At 44.1% G+C, this 14,720-nt stretch overlaps 2 protein-coding genes across 2 annotated transcripts; both read right to left on the reverse strand.

The window, feature by feature from the left end:
* Window positions 1-2: 2 nt before the first annotated feature.
* On the reverse strand, window positions 3-2,531 carry LOC311489932 (phospholipid scramblase family member 5; the record flags this gene model as incomplete). The annotated part of the gene is made up of 7 exons (XM_084547245.1): window positions 3-29; window positions 363-421; window positions 591-690; window positions 773-884; window positions 1,731-1,923; window positions 2,021-2,098; window positions 2,180-2,531. 7 exons carry the CDS (start codon window positions 2,529-2,531, stop codon window positions 3-5), a joined length of 921 nt encoding a protein of 306 aa, XP_084403371.1.
* A 1,578-nt stretch (window positions 2,532-4,109) lies between these two features.
* chrng (cholinergic receptor, nicotinic, gamma) lies at window positions 4,110-9,590 on the reverse strand (the record flags this gene model as incomplete). The annotated part of the gene is made up of 12 exons (XM_084547368.1): window positions 4,110-4,319; window positions 4,440-4,573; window positions 4,671-4,926; window positions 5,015-5,129; window positions 5,208-5,322; window positions 5,408-5,608; window positions 5,703-5,800; window positions 7,679-7,834; window positions 8,103-8,227; window positions 8,327-8,371; window positions 8,453-8,589; window positions 9,527-9,590. 12 exons carry the CDS (start codon window positions 9,588-9,590, stop codon window positions 4,116-4,118), a joined length of 1,650 nt encoding a protein of 549 aa, XP_084403494.1. The 3' UTR covers window positions 4,110-4,115.
* Between the last annotated feature and the right edge of the window lie 5,130 nt (window positions 9,591-14,720).

Below are 14,720 nucleotides of genomic sequence, written 5' to 3' on the forward strand. Positions count from 1 at the left end.
GATCAGCTCATCTCAAAGAACATGTGATTCTGCAGAGAAATAATTAGAGCATGTAAGCTACTTCAGTGGAGTGGCTGCATTTTTCTAATCCACTGCAATTCAGCAGCACATTTACTTTTTACACAAATTAATTTTATTTCCATTAGTGCTTGCTTTCTGCAGATAGATTATCTAAATATGAGATAATGCATTATATAATTCAGTTAAAATGAATTCGATCCAACTAATCCAACTACGACTTGGTTAATGTTTAACAGTATAACTCTGACAGTAGTAGCAGTATTTCTGTATGACTACTATTTTCAGTGCAAAATATTATTTGAAACCACAACAACATTAATAAGAGCAAATCATATGCTTACCAGTAAGAAAGTGGCAGCAAGAAGCAAGAGTTTGGTGTGTGAATCCATACTCAGTGGCACTAGAGATGGAAATACATGCAAATGGCAGGATTACAGATTTCAAACTGGAAAGGAGGCTATGGAATCCTGCATGTATGCTAAATGCAGGGATTGCTGGAAATTACATCACAATAGCGGTTCCCAACTGGGGGCAGCAGACTTTTTTACTCTGCAGTAGGCAGAACTCACCCTCCAACCCAAAATATTCATGATCCATGTTGCGCTCATCGCTGAAGCCGGGCCATTTCTTCCATATTGTGCCTGTTTTCTCACCAATGTTGGAGACGATCTGTTGTGCAACGCAAAGCCGTGTGAAAACAATGGTCAATAAAAGTACAGTTGTACATGTATTGTGGGTTATATAAATAAACCTGGAACTGCTGGTTGGATAAGCAACGGCACGGACAGCATGAGCCCTGGATTCTGTGTTTGGACGCTCCTTCTGAATCGCACACTTCCAGGAGAGGGGTGAACATGCTCCACCTGAAAACAGCCAACACGCAGAGGCTTTACACGCTTCCTAACACAATCACGCAATAAGAAACCTGCCAGATACGCTGGCTGGGACTTCACACAGTGGCTCAGGCCAGTCTTGATGCTTGGTTGACCACATTTTCAGCTGTCATGATTCTGCAGCACCAAAATCATTGTTTGCTCGGTGTCAGGGGAGTTCAAATTGGGGCACGCTTTATTCTAGCACAACTGAGAGAATATTTATACCATGTCGATCTCTGGTCACTGAAACCTCTGCCAGGTCCGTGCTAATTGGAAACAACTTCATCGAGCGTGTTGCTTCAGGAGGACGCTAAATTTGACACACAAAGGCACTCCGTTTAATGCAGGAGTCAGATTTAGGCCAGATGAAGAAGGAAATATTTCGGTGTGGCTGCTGGAGATGGGGTGTCGACGTGCCTCCCATTAGCCAACATTCCCATTAAGAAGGATGCCGCATTCCTTCCCTCCTAGCCCCACGCGACTCAGTTGCTGTGTCTCTGTGCAAACAGCTGTTTTGTGCATTAACTCTCCCAGGTTTAGACTACACCCTGGCTGAGTGGAACAGTAAAGGCCCTCACTGCTATTTACAGATAGGCCTGGGCATCTAATGTGGCCGGGCAGAGGCTGGGAGTGACATGGAAAAAAAAGGCTCACATGACAAGTTGCTCAGTCTGAGATCGTAAAGTTTTAAAATTTCTGCAGCATAAATATTCTTGAGTAAATTTAGGTACTTGTTTATTTTATTCTTTTTCCTGGCTTTATCAGACTGGATTAAAAGAAGTACGACCACTGCATCAATGTAATAACACCAGAACAATGTTCAAATTGTCCTACCTCTGACATACGGTACCAATGAGATGTTTTTGAGGCGTGTAGGCTCTCATCTCCATCAGACAGCAGCCGAGGCAGCAGGCGTCCACCCTGAAGGGCCTTTCAAAATAAAAGACCTGACGGCCCTGGCAGTCGTAGCCCTGCAAGGAACAGGCCCGAGCTGGTCCGCAGCACTGGAGGCACAAACAGGAACTCTCTGACAGAAACGAAAAAGATCAACAAATGCTGAGAAACATGCTGAATAACATAATTATTGCAGATTAGATGAATATCCCTAGTTAAAACACATGTACCTTCTACAGCCACAAACAGCTGTGACCTGCTGCGCCCTGTGGTGATGCTGTAAATCCTCCTGGAAACACACTGTGGACCTGCAATCAGAAGCAGACGCAGCTTTGCGATGCAAGTGGCAGTTTTACACATAAAAGACAAAAGTAATCCCTCCCACTCACCTTGCAGCTCTGGTCTGGCGGTGACATTAATCCGACTCACTGTTTCCAGCACAGACATAAAGTGCGATCCTGCCACAGCTCCAACTTTCTGTTCCTCCACCCCTGGCCCGTTTCCCCGTTTCCCCGTTGACCTCACGCAGTCGTTCTCCATCTTCCTCTCAGGAGCCAGATCTGACAGTTGCTCTTCAGATTCCCAGTCAGGGGGTTCTTGGTGGGATTTGGGTCCAGGTGGGTGAGTCTGGCACTCAAAAGAAGGACCACAGCGGTTCTGGAAAGCTCTGAAGATCATCTGGATGTGCTTCTCTCGCTCAAGTTGGCCAAGTGAAAGAGGCTGATTGGTGACCGCTGACATGGTATTAAACTGAAAATATCCAAACCTGAATGTTCATTTTTAATAAAACCACAGTCAGCTCAAATTAAAAAAAAAAAAAATAACCTGCACAGTTCAGTTCGTCCTGTGAATAGTAGTTAGACTAATAATCCTTAATGATAGGTGCTCTGAAAGTGTATCATTATAAATTAAAAGAAGAAAAGAAATCAACCAAATGGAGAAAAATTTGAAAATGGAAATCTGGAAAGTGGATGGACTGCTTGACTAAAAAAAAATAATTCAACCCAATCTTTAGAGTTTAAAAGTATAAATAGCCCTGTATTGGGAAAGTACTTGCAATACAAATAAGTACTTTTTATAATGAAAAGGTGGCTTAAAATTTGAGCATAATTTAAGGAAATTTTTCCCTCTACCCTGTGTTTTCTCCAGCAGGCTAAAGACAGTTCCCTGGTAGCAATATAAACACCATCCTCACCATAGCAGCCAGCCTCTTCTTTATTCACATCACACACTGCCTCATAGTTTGGTCACTGCGTGCCACACTGCTAATAGTCTCCAATGCTAATAGGTGATTGCAAAATCATCTGGCTAAAATCCGGCTGCATCTCCTGCCTAATAGTTCAAATAAATATAAGAAAAACAGAAAACAGAACAATGAAGCATCAAAAGTCTCTTGCTTACCATCAGTGTCCAGCCTCCAGGCATCTACAGACTCTGGTCATCTAACTGTAGGGGGAAGATACCCCTCTTGATCTTGACGAGTCATGACCAAGGGTGGGGGGGTTAAGCCCCAGCCTCCTTACCACCTGTGTGTGTGTTACTATTCACGTAGCAACGTTTGGCTTTGCTGAGTGTTTCTGGACGACTCACTCCAGCTCTTATTCGCCAGCTCTGTGTCACCCAGACTCCGTTTCCATCCCAACCGGCCGGATCTGCCTTTTGTTGGGCTAGAAAGGCACCACTCAGCCATGTAATTGAGATCCTGCTTCCAGAGGTGGGGGGCTGTGCTGTGCTGTGCAGTACATTTGTGTTTTGGCTGTGGACTGGGGGTGTCTCTGCTTTCCGTGAGCCTCAAAAGTAACGCAGGATGTTTGAGGAGTTTCTGGGATGGCAAATCACAAAGTTTACCCTGGTACTTTTTATTGATAAAAGAACTGATTTGGAACATTTGGTTGTACGATGCTTACATGTGTGATCAACACCATGGCTCACGATGGACTTTTTTATATTTTATATAAACATCAGCAGCAAGTGAAGCAGCCAGCAAATGCAACTCCTTATTCTTATACAGCAAAACATGCAACAATTACTTTGAACAGCCTCAACAGTCAGTAACAGCTGATAACAGCATGCATCCACACAACTGTACAGCAGATGCTTTATCACCATAAACAAGCGTGACATGTATCGTGTAGTGTGTAGGTGAAGTTCTGTGACAGTCCACAGACCTCCAACTGGCACCAATACAGAAAATACTGTACATACAGCTCTATCTTCTCAAATCTCTGCTTAAATCTCTCTCAGTCATTAGTGAAAGACCACTGACAGACACTGTCAGCTTTCCACTTTGGGTGAAGGCACAATATCCAGCGATTTCTTCCAGGTTCACACCAGGAAGTCTGCTATATCAGTAAGATTGTTTAATGGAGGAAGGTACTTCTTTGGATCCCCAAGGAAAGGCAAGGAGGGCGGCTGGTTGAAATGGCCCGTTAGGAAGATCGCAATGGTGCCAATGAAAAACACCAACACCATGACAATGAAGCAGACCCTGTCGATCACCCGGGCAACCAGGAACCATTCTTCATTCTCCTGAGGTTAGACAAGACAGACCATGACAGGTTGTATTGTATGCAGCTTAATTTAAACCCATTAAAGTTATATTTTCAACTAATGGTGTTAAATAAAACACATTTAACGAAAAGATCTTACATTCTGGAAGTTGTTCTGCTGACGTGCAGTCTCTGCTATGTGTTTGCAGGAGGCCACGCACTGCTTCAGCTCTGGAGAGGCGTTTGCTAGACTGGTGCTGAGCTGCTCCGCTGTACCTCCCTCCAGCCCAACACCTTTGTGCAAAATAATTCAGATAGTCACTGGTTACGCACCTTCCTACACATTTAAACGCACACACACACAAAAAAAAAAACATTTTCAAATACTTACGTAGCTTCTCTAACACTGACTTCATCAATCCGTTTCTCTCTTTGAGTCTGGCAAACATGAGCTCAGATCGAGCTGTGTTCGTTGCATATTCTTCTGCCTTGGTGATAAGAGTCATAGAGCTGCGGCGTCGGCAGGGTGCCAGGAACGCCGTGTTCTTGCCTGTAGACGGAATTTTGCCGCTTCCAGTTTCTGATGCGTTTGGTGTCCACGGTTGCATCTGCATCCTCAGCAGCCGAGGCAGGATGTTTAGGAAGATCTGAGGGTGAGACAGAGTTAGACGGGCACCTGAAGGCAATTACACTTCTGATGACTTCAAAATGACAATGATCAGGACCCAGTCCCACCTTTCGGACTTTGTCTGTCATCATGTGAGTGTTTGGTGTTCTCAGGGACACGTTGAGAACTATCACACAGTTCATCACTACCATGGTGGTCACGGACATCACAAACATCAGATACCTGCAATCAAAGGTTCATAAATCTCAGCTTTGGATGATTGGACTGAACTTCTGAACTGAAACCTGCACATAAACTTACTTTCCAATGAGAGGCACAGCCTTTGAAGTCTCTGGAACCTTCTTCGCAATAAGGAAGAGGAAGACGGTCTGGCCCAGAAGAGTAGCAATAGACATGGTGCACTTCTGGCCACCGGCTGCAAAAAGCAAACCAAAATTCAGTCGGAGTTGTGACATTATGGGTTCTGGTTTAAACACCAGATGTCTGACAAAAGATCACACCTTTGGCAGGTAAGTAGTAGACCAGCAAGCCAAGCGAAGAGAAGAGCACACAGGGAGCGATGATGTTGATGACGTAGAAGAGGGGCTTTCTCTGGATGATGAGGAAGAATACAACCTCCTGGTACCCCAGCTCATCTTTACTGTACTGAGTGTTGATCACCTTCTTGGCTGGCCTGTGTTTGATCACCCACTCTCCATTCTCTGAAAACACCAAAGTCATTTTTTATTCTGTTTTCGTCTTAGAATATCTATTTTGTTCGATTATTCAGAATCTCTCTCACTAACATTGGTATACCTGTAAAAGCCTCTGGGTCAATATCCACCCACTCCAGTGTGTGGTTATCCTCCTCTTTGAGAACCAGCTCGATCTCATTGGCGCTGTAAGTCTGGGAGCTGAACACAAGGAAAAGACGTGTGGTCTGTCACCACAGCAAACGCAGCCATCTATTCCCTTTTACAAGACAGCAGGGTGTAAAGGGACCATGAATAAAGGAGGCACTGTTCTTGGTTTGGACACTGTGAATTTCATTTAAACACAAGGCAACCTGGCATGTAAACATATTAGCTAGTGGCCATGAGTCCAGAAATCTCCAGTACAACCCTAGCATCCTTAGAAGCATCAACCAAAGTGTGTGAAACTTTCAGATTTTCTCTCATTTTATCCAATAATTTAACAGTTTAATGAAATGTTATATGTTTTACGTCATGTTGCATTTATTTTAATGTTGATTGTTGAATGATTATAACATTTTCCCCTTAAAAATGTCGCCCTCACACTGATTTGTGTATAACTTCATTCATTCATTCATTCATCTTCTGTAACCGCTTATTCCTGTTAAGGGTCGCGGGGTCTGCTGGAGCCTATCCCAGCTGTCATTGGGCAAGAAGCGGGGCCCACCCTGGACAGGTCTTTGTGTATAACTGTGTGATGTAAATCCCTTCTTTGGTTATTAAACCAACGTTATGTAACTATTTTATTTTACTGTGAAAGTTGACTCCCTAGTTTTTGATAATGAGCCAAGCCAGCCCAACTCAGCAGAAGCTTAGCCACTCAACATCTTGTTACAAAGTGAAAGCGCCTCCTATGACTGGTATTCTAACTTGGTGCAGGGATCTTCATTAATGTTTGTGATTTAATATAAATCAAAAGTTCAATCATTCATTCATTTTCTGTAACCTCTTGTTCTCTGGAGGGTCGTGGGTCGGCTGGAGCCTATCCCAGCTGTCATTGGGCGAGAGGCGGGGTACACCCTGGACAGGTCTATCCTAAAGTTACAAGGGTGAATGGTACAAAGAATGCCAAGAATGTTGACAGTAAGTTACTGGTTTGTATCACCAACCGTATTTAGAGAAGCACAAACCCATATGTCACCCTTAGGTTTCCTGAAGAGCGGCTTTGAAGCTCAGTGTGGTGTCTCAGTGTGACAGTCGCCGTCTTAGCTGTGGCTGACTCCTCCTGATTCTGTGTTCACACTATAAGCGACAAAAGCTACAACATGGTCAGTGCGGCCAGCTACATTGGCCCAAAGTGCTTGTTGACGTTGTCGGTGACGTCTTCTGTTTAAATGTTAACTTGTGAAACAAATGCATGATTGGTTGAAAGAGTGTCACCAAGTCCTTCGATCGCCAAACAAAGCTGAAGCCATCTTCACTTTGATATGTAGAGCATTACAACCATCACATAGTTTGGTGTCAGTTTGACGCTTCACATCCCGTTTTCCAATCACCACTAGTGTGAATGTAACATAACTCCCAGGTAATTCAAAAATGGTCAAAAAGATTGTGCAAGAGACTAAGTCGGGTGGCTGACACCAACGTATTGATACCTGAGACCGCACCCATCTGATAACCAAAGCTGCCACATCCCAAATGATGTGTAACATTAACCCTTGACATAATTTAAACAGTTAAGTTATAAAAACATTCTGTTATACTTCAGTTTTTGGCATTTCAGCTTCAGTTGGAAGCATTTTCAGTATTGCTGCTTGGTTTGCACTGAAATGATGATTTTGTATTGCCTCATTGCTCCAACTTAAAGCCCAGCAGCATTTAATATGAAAGAATTACATACATGTAGTTACAACTTCAGGCCACAGAGGGCTCTGTTTGCACTGCTCATCAAACATTGCATGGTGTTGCTTTAGGTGGGTCTAAACACCCACAGAAAGCTCACCAAGGGCTTAAAGGAGATGATATTTAGTAATAAGAAATTAATAAGTAGAAACCGTCTGACTAAATCATAGAATAATAAAAGATCTCATGTAAACGTACCGGAAAACCATGGTGCAGTTCTGCCAGTCAAAGGGAAAGTAGTTTACAGTGATGGCACAGGCGCTGCGGTAGATGGCAGGAGGCAGCCAGTACACACAGCCGTCAGGAGACACCAGCGCATTGCAGTAAAGTGCCACCTCAAACTGTCCATCCACACTGCAGAGCAGAAGAAAAGGAGACCGTTGAAGGTTTCCTCGCACACTGTTATAGAAACACACTGTGATTGTATTTAACTTTTAATTTTGGTAAGTGCCAGTATTATTCCCCTATGGAGCGTTGTTTAACCACATATTTTTTTCCACATTTGTCTGTCTGGGGTGGTGCGGGTTACAGAAAACAACCCGTTTGGCTAAAAGAAATGCTTATAATGACAAACACTGACCTTTTTCTAAGCATATTCATATGTGAAGGTGAAACCACTCACTTGTTCTCCAGTATGACGTCAGGCAGCCAGATGCTTTTGGAGGGGATCCGCAGCTCAGAGGTGATGTTCCCGTACAGAGCTGACCTGGGCGGCTGGTCCCACCTGAGCCTGTAGTCGCACCATTTCTACGTACAGAAATACTTTTATCGGTCTGGCAAATATCGCAAGTTAAAAATGTGCCACTGCAAAAAAGACGAGAGGAGCTGAGGTGTGTGTGAGTTTACCAGCTCTATCCAGACACTGGTCGTCAGGGCCTCCTCCTTTTCATTCTGAGGGGAGACCGTTTGTAAAATAACGTTAGCTCAAAGGGCTGTGGCCCCGACAGATACGCCACACCGAGCTCCACTCACCAGAGAGATGAGGTTGGTGAGCGTCATCTTGATGGTGACCTCAGTGATGTCTCCACTCTTCTCCATGGGCCGAACGTTCTTGTTGTAGCCCTTCATCAAATCCTTGAAAAGTTCTCCCTCAAGGTTAACGGCTGATGCTGCAGACGAAGCACAGAGAACATAGTCAGAAAATACAGCGTGGACTGAAACTGAAGCAGACAGTGAAAAGGCACTGGATTTAAATTGTCACTCCATGAATTTTACTGTTTACTTTGCACGTCATGAAGAGGACTACTTCAAGTCTTCTGTTTAAGGATGTTTCTAAAAATAACACATAACATTGTTAACAAAAAGGATTGAGGATTTAACAGGCAGGGACTCTTTTATTGAAATGCATTACAGACACTGGATTCAGTGTTTTTGGAGTTTGATCCAGACTAGAGGTTCAGTCAGAATATTTCAGCATCTGCTTTTTAAATACGTCCTTTGACTAACATGAATTTTGACTTATACAGCGTATATGGATGCCCCTTTCAAATCAACATTTGGTCTACAATTAGGTCTGCAAACATATCAGGACAAACATGGATGAAAGATCTTTCTTTAAAACCATTTAAAAAAAAATACAGTTAAAACAAATGAAGTGAAAGACAAACCTTTAAACTAACGAGAGCAAAGAAGCGAGCTGATTACCTGTCTGTTTGAAAGTGTTTGATTGGAGAGTTGATAACCCTTTATTAACAACCCATAGATATCAACACTCCATGGTATTAATAGCACAGCTAAATAAACACAAACTCAGTTCTGCCTTGTTACCAAGAGTAACAGATTTATTTACGACATACAATATGAGCACAACAAAATATGTCAGTCAGAACATGTCCTGCCAAATAATGAGGTACGATAAAGTTCAGGTACCTGTTGTGCTTTTAAAACCTAAATAGAGCTCTGTCGTTTTACTCTTTCATCACTGAACCTGTCAAAGACACACGCTTTGTAAAAAAAAAAAAAAAAAACACAATAATTTTTCTAGCAGCAGTTTGTCTATGTTATAAAGATATAAAGACATTTTGCTCCTCGGCCCAGCGTCCCTACCTGTGGCTGAAATCATGAGCACTCTTACAAAGAGCGACAGAGAGCGCCGAGGTCCAGAATCCATCAGTGTGTGTGTTTGTGCAGCGCTGTCTGAGAGGAAGCCGTGATCACTAATCTGATACACAAGGACACTACTAGATGAGGCTGCTGGCACTCTGCCTATGCGTGACGATGTGCGTGTGTGTGTGTGTGTGTGTTTCCCAGCACAAGTCAGGGCTGGGCTTAACAGGAGGGTGGAGGTCTGTGGTCTGGGGTCGCTGGGGGAGCTGATGATTGTTAGGGTTAAATCCAAAAGTGTATTTCCAGTACGGCATAGCCAGCTGTCACATACACACACACACACTCTGGGAACATGGCATGCACACTGTTCAGGCATTGTACATGGCTGCCCTCCAGTGTTACACATGCTGTATTGTAATTCTGCTCACTGCACCTGGCTATTGTCAATTAATGGGTCCACATGAACTATGTAATATAGCTGATGTAGGGCAAACTTAGCACAGCGCTGATCTATAAAAAGCCAGTTAACAGCATTTCCATCAGGTGTCAGTTAAAAGTGTTCTATAAGACAAAAGGATTAGACAGAAGATGAAGAGAAGTGGAAAGACATAAATAGTGTTGCTGTGTGTCTAAAAGAGAGAAAGTATTTTTTTTTGAACACAAGGTAAACAGTGGACACCAGCACAGGTGGCAAGTGTCGTCCATTTACAGCAGCACCCCCCGCGATGACTGACCGGACTCTGTGGAAGTTGCCAGCACACTTGTGACTTATCATTTCTTCGTGTGCGAGCAACAAAAATACTTGTTCCTGCCATGACAGGGCACGCTTCCCACACACATGCACTGACACAAACAGCGTCCAGCAGGAGCTGATGTGTCGCAACAGAAGTATGAGTGCGCGTTTACTCAGCTGCTAACCCTCGTATTCCTGTGTAATCTTTTAGGTCTTGAGATGAAAAAAAAAAAAAACATGTGAAGTTGCTTTGGTTTATGGGTGTGTTCAAGCAAATGTTGCGCTGCTCTGGCTGATGACTGACACTAAGAGGCTCTAAAGGTCAGTATAATTCTGGGTCCAGTTACAATTCCCTGTCCTGGAAATGAGAGAAAACAAGGAGGTAATGGTAATCTCAGCGGCGCAGCTGTTGTGTTGATGGTAAGGCTCGAAGTTGTGGAAGCACTGAGGTCAGTGTGGGGTCAGAGTAGAGAGGGGGGCAGCCGTCCCCTTCAAAGCTGTCTTCGTCAGAGGGCTGCAGCTGCAAAATACTGGAGGATTAGCAGCATTACTGTCAGCTAATTTGAATGTCTCACCTTAAAAAAACATTCAACAGAACATGCCAGAGCAGTAATGACAATTTTATTACATATATAGATTTTTTTTTACAAAAATACAAAGACTTTTCTCTATACAAATAAATATTATAAGAAAAAAGATGACATGAATAATATATACAGTCTGTGCTTCACAAGAGGCTCAACCTTTGCAAAAGACAATATGAATAACTTATCATTTTGTACAGATTCATAAGTTAGACGAGGCTGCGTCTCCAACCACCAGTTGGTGTGACTGCTGGTCAATAATTGGTCGATACATTCATGTTTTTAGAGTCAGGCTCCAGTTGGAGAAAATAAGAAGACAACCGAAGTTTGAGCGAGCGTGCGCTTTATACTGTTCGCGTCTCTCTTTATTTTTTAGTTCCGTGTCGGCTCACTTTAAGAGACTCTCCGCCTTCTTCTCTCATTTGAGTCCCTTCATGCACTCTCGCACGTCAAGACTTGAGTGTCTCCAGCGCCAAAGCGATGATCCTTGGCACACTGCGGTAAAATGATTCGTTCTCCAGGCCCACGAGGCTGTAGAATGTCACAGGTCGTCCTCCCACCACAGCTCTGATCCGAGCCTGGTAAAGTCCTCGATCGTTCTTGGAGCTCAGATCAACTAACACCTGAGGAGAATAGAGGCGAATTTAGAGGCGTCATTTAATAGTTGATGGCACATTTAGTTGTCTTCATTTGTAATTATTTACCTCTTGGAAATTCATGCGTAGATTCTTGCTTGGGAGGTTTAAGACCCAGCTGTAGGAGTCTCTGATTTGGCTGACTCGCTGTGAAGACTCTGTCACTCCAGGACAAACTACAAAGCAACAGAAAAACATTTAATTTGAGAAATACCATCCACAAACAAATCCATAAACAAATGCTACAAGGATTACTTTGTAAAGGTGTTTAACTTTTGTCAGAACAGGACGTGGGACGTACTTTTTCCACTGGCACCAGGTATCTGCCTCTTGCGGAGAAGGCTCCTGTATTTTCTGTGAAGACTTAAAGGTTTGACAGCGTGCGCAGTCAGCCTGGGGTCTCCAGTCTCTGTGTGAGCGCTCTCAGTGACTGGCTGGACCACAGTTGTCGACTGCACAGGGAGCAGCGACTCTGAAGATTTTTCTGTTACAGCTCCTTTCTCAACAAATGTAAAATCCTCTGACGTGGCGCTCCATTTTACATCAGGAGAAGCGTCCCTACTGAACGAGGTTTCACTTTGTGATGCGTCTTCAGCTACAGTCCCATCTTGTGTCCTCAATTTTTGAATTTCATTCATCAAGGCTGTCAGCAGCGACCAAGGTTCTTGTGATTCCTGGGAAGATGAGAACAGATCGGTGCGAACTGGTGGTCCGGTGGAAGAAGATGAAGTAAGAAAAGGCTGATTGTTACGAGACTCCCCCTGGAGGTAGACCAGGTCCAGGTGCAGGACAGGAGGAGCAGCTCTTGAGTCCAGTTTGGAGCGCAGAGCTGAGATAACAGATCGATATTCTACCTCCAGCTGTTGTACTGAAGAGTCCTGCATCTGGAGATGACGTGTAAACAAAAAGATGAAGAATTTTTACCATTATGAAAAACTTTGAAGAGAACATCTTGGCATTGCATGATTTGCCATGACGTAAGGATAATTTGAGACCTACCTGTGAGAAAATGTTGTCCTCCTGTCTTCTCTGTGCAGAGGAGACATCTGCTGATGTGTCGGCGTCTTGTTTATCCACATCATCAGCCATGTTTGTCAGGTATTTCTCCCAGTCATCCACGGAGGGTCCCACATCTCTGAATAAGTTTGGAGGAACTGGAGAAGGGCTGTGCTCTACTGGCACCATGGCGCCACCTAGCTGTTCTGCAAGTAATAAAACATTTGATATAACAGTGACCACATGCAAAACAAAGCACTTCAATATTTCAAATCATGTGTACAGGTTATTCTGCGCTGCACAAAATTCTCTATACATTTTTACGTATGCATTTTAGCTGCGATAAAAGCTGGAGTAACATACTGTCGGTCCTGTACCTTCAATCTGTGTGAGGCCATGGTTCAGGCCCAGGTCCCTCCTCTCTCTAATGTGTGTGAATGCTGTGTTGTAGATGTGCTCCACGAGCTGAGGCAGAGTCTGGGTGAAGAAAGTCAAGTCCACTTTGTCCCTGATGTAGTCCTCGGCCCTCTGGAGCAAGTCCAACAGCGTCTGCAGGAATGAGCGTAACTCTGGACGACGAAGAGAGAACAAAAGATCAGAAACGTCAAGAGCGAACAAACATCAAATCAGCGGGTACGTTCAGCTTTTATTCCACAATCACAAGAGTACTTACGACATTTCTTGAAGCGGGTGAGGCATTTGTCTTCTGCCGTTCGGCTGCATGTGCTGGCAGCCTGACCAGGAGGGCAGGTCAGTGTATAGAAGCGACACAGAGAGCTGAACTCTGACCGCTGCTCCTCCTCTGTCATTTCAGTTGTCTTTAGAAGCTCTGGACATGTTGGCTCCCGGCTCCCAAATGACTCTTCAAAGGAGAAGAAGAGAATGAGTGGGTGAAATCAGAGATGATTCAGTAGTTTAAAAGTCTATTATAATCATTTTCAAATTGGTGTGTAGTTGCTTGAAACTCACTCTGTATCTCAGCCTGAATCCAGTCAGAGAAAGCAGACACCCGTGTGTATACTCCAGGCTTGCCTTTCTCTCCACAGCCGTCTCCCCAGGAGGTGATGCCATAGAGCTGGAATCGACCTGAGATCCGGTCCTGGTAGATCAGAGGGCCTCCAGAATCTCCCTGTGGGTGACAAAAAAAAAAAAAAAAAAAAAGATTAGAAATGCTGGTCTGTTTACAGAAGAAAATAACTAAAAAACTGAAACTGTTCTTCCCACCTGACAGGAGTCTATGCCTCCAGAGAGATAACCGGCGCACAGCATGGTGTTGGTGACCAGTTCTTTGCCAAGGGTGCTCTTACAGGTGCTTTGAGGCAACAGGGGCACTTTGGCCTCCATCACCACATCAGCAGCTGGACCATCTGTAGGGACAAACAAGCACAGGAATGCACTGTGTTATTGATCACTTAGGATACTAAACTAACTCCACTATACTTAGTACCATGTTGAGTATTTATAGGTTCATTATTTAGAAATAAATACTCAATTATAATGACTACAGTTAACAGGATTGGGAAAAAGAAAAAACACAAATCCATTAACAGCTGTGACTCACCCTCATAGACGGAGCCCCAGCCTGCTACTAGACAGGGGCTACCAGTGGGGGGGTCCATGTTGGAGGGGAGGCACACCGGGGTGACATGCTCGGACAGCACTGCCGGGGATGTCAGCTCTACCAGGGCTATATCGTTGTTAAACGTCTTTGGGTTGAACTGCAGAAAGAGAACAATACAACTTTATGATTCAGCTAACAGCTGATGATAACAGTTAAACTGTATTTTATTCTACATCCCTGAATATTTACCTTAGGATGTGGAATGATGCGATTCACTTTGAGAACCTGCTCATCAGGGTCAGTCTTGGTGATGTCAAACTCACCCACTACAGCCGTCCAGTAGCTCTCACTATGGCTCCTATGGAGGTCAGGATAATAGGAAAAACAGAGAGTGAAATGAGGGAGGGAAAATTACAGCAATAATGAACCAGTCAAAGATGGGTCTTCTTGAATAAATAATAATGTGCACACTTACCCAGCAAAACAATGTGCGGCAGTGACCACCCAGGAGCTGTCCACTAGCACCCCTCCGCACATCAGGCCACCATCTAGCTGCAGGTTGACTAGCCAGGGCCAGCTACCTGGAGGAGCGGGGGAGCCACCCACAATCCTGGAGCGAGGCTGCGTGATGTTTTGCACTCTGGTTGATCTCTGACCACACACAGCTGCTAGGACAGAGAGGCAC

The sequence above is a fragment of the Chelon labrosus genome (genome assembly GCF_963514085.1).
Source record: "Chelon labrosus genome assembly, chromosome: 6".
NCBI lineage: Eukaryota > Metazoa > Chordata > Actinopteri > Mugiliformes > Mugilidae > Chelon > Chelon labrosus.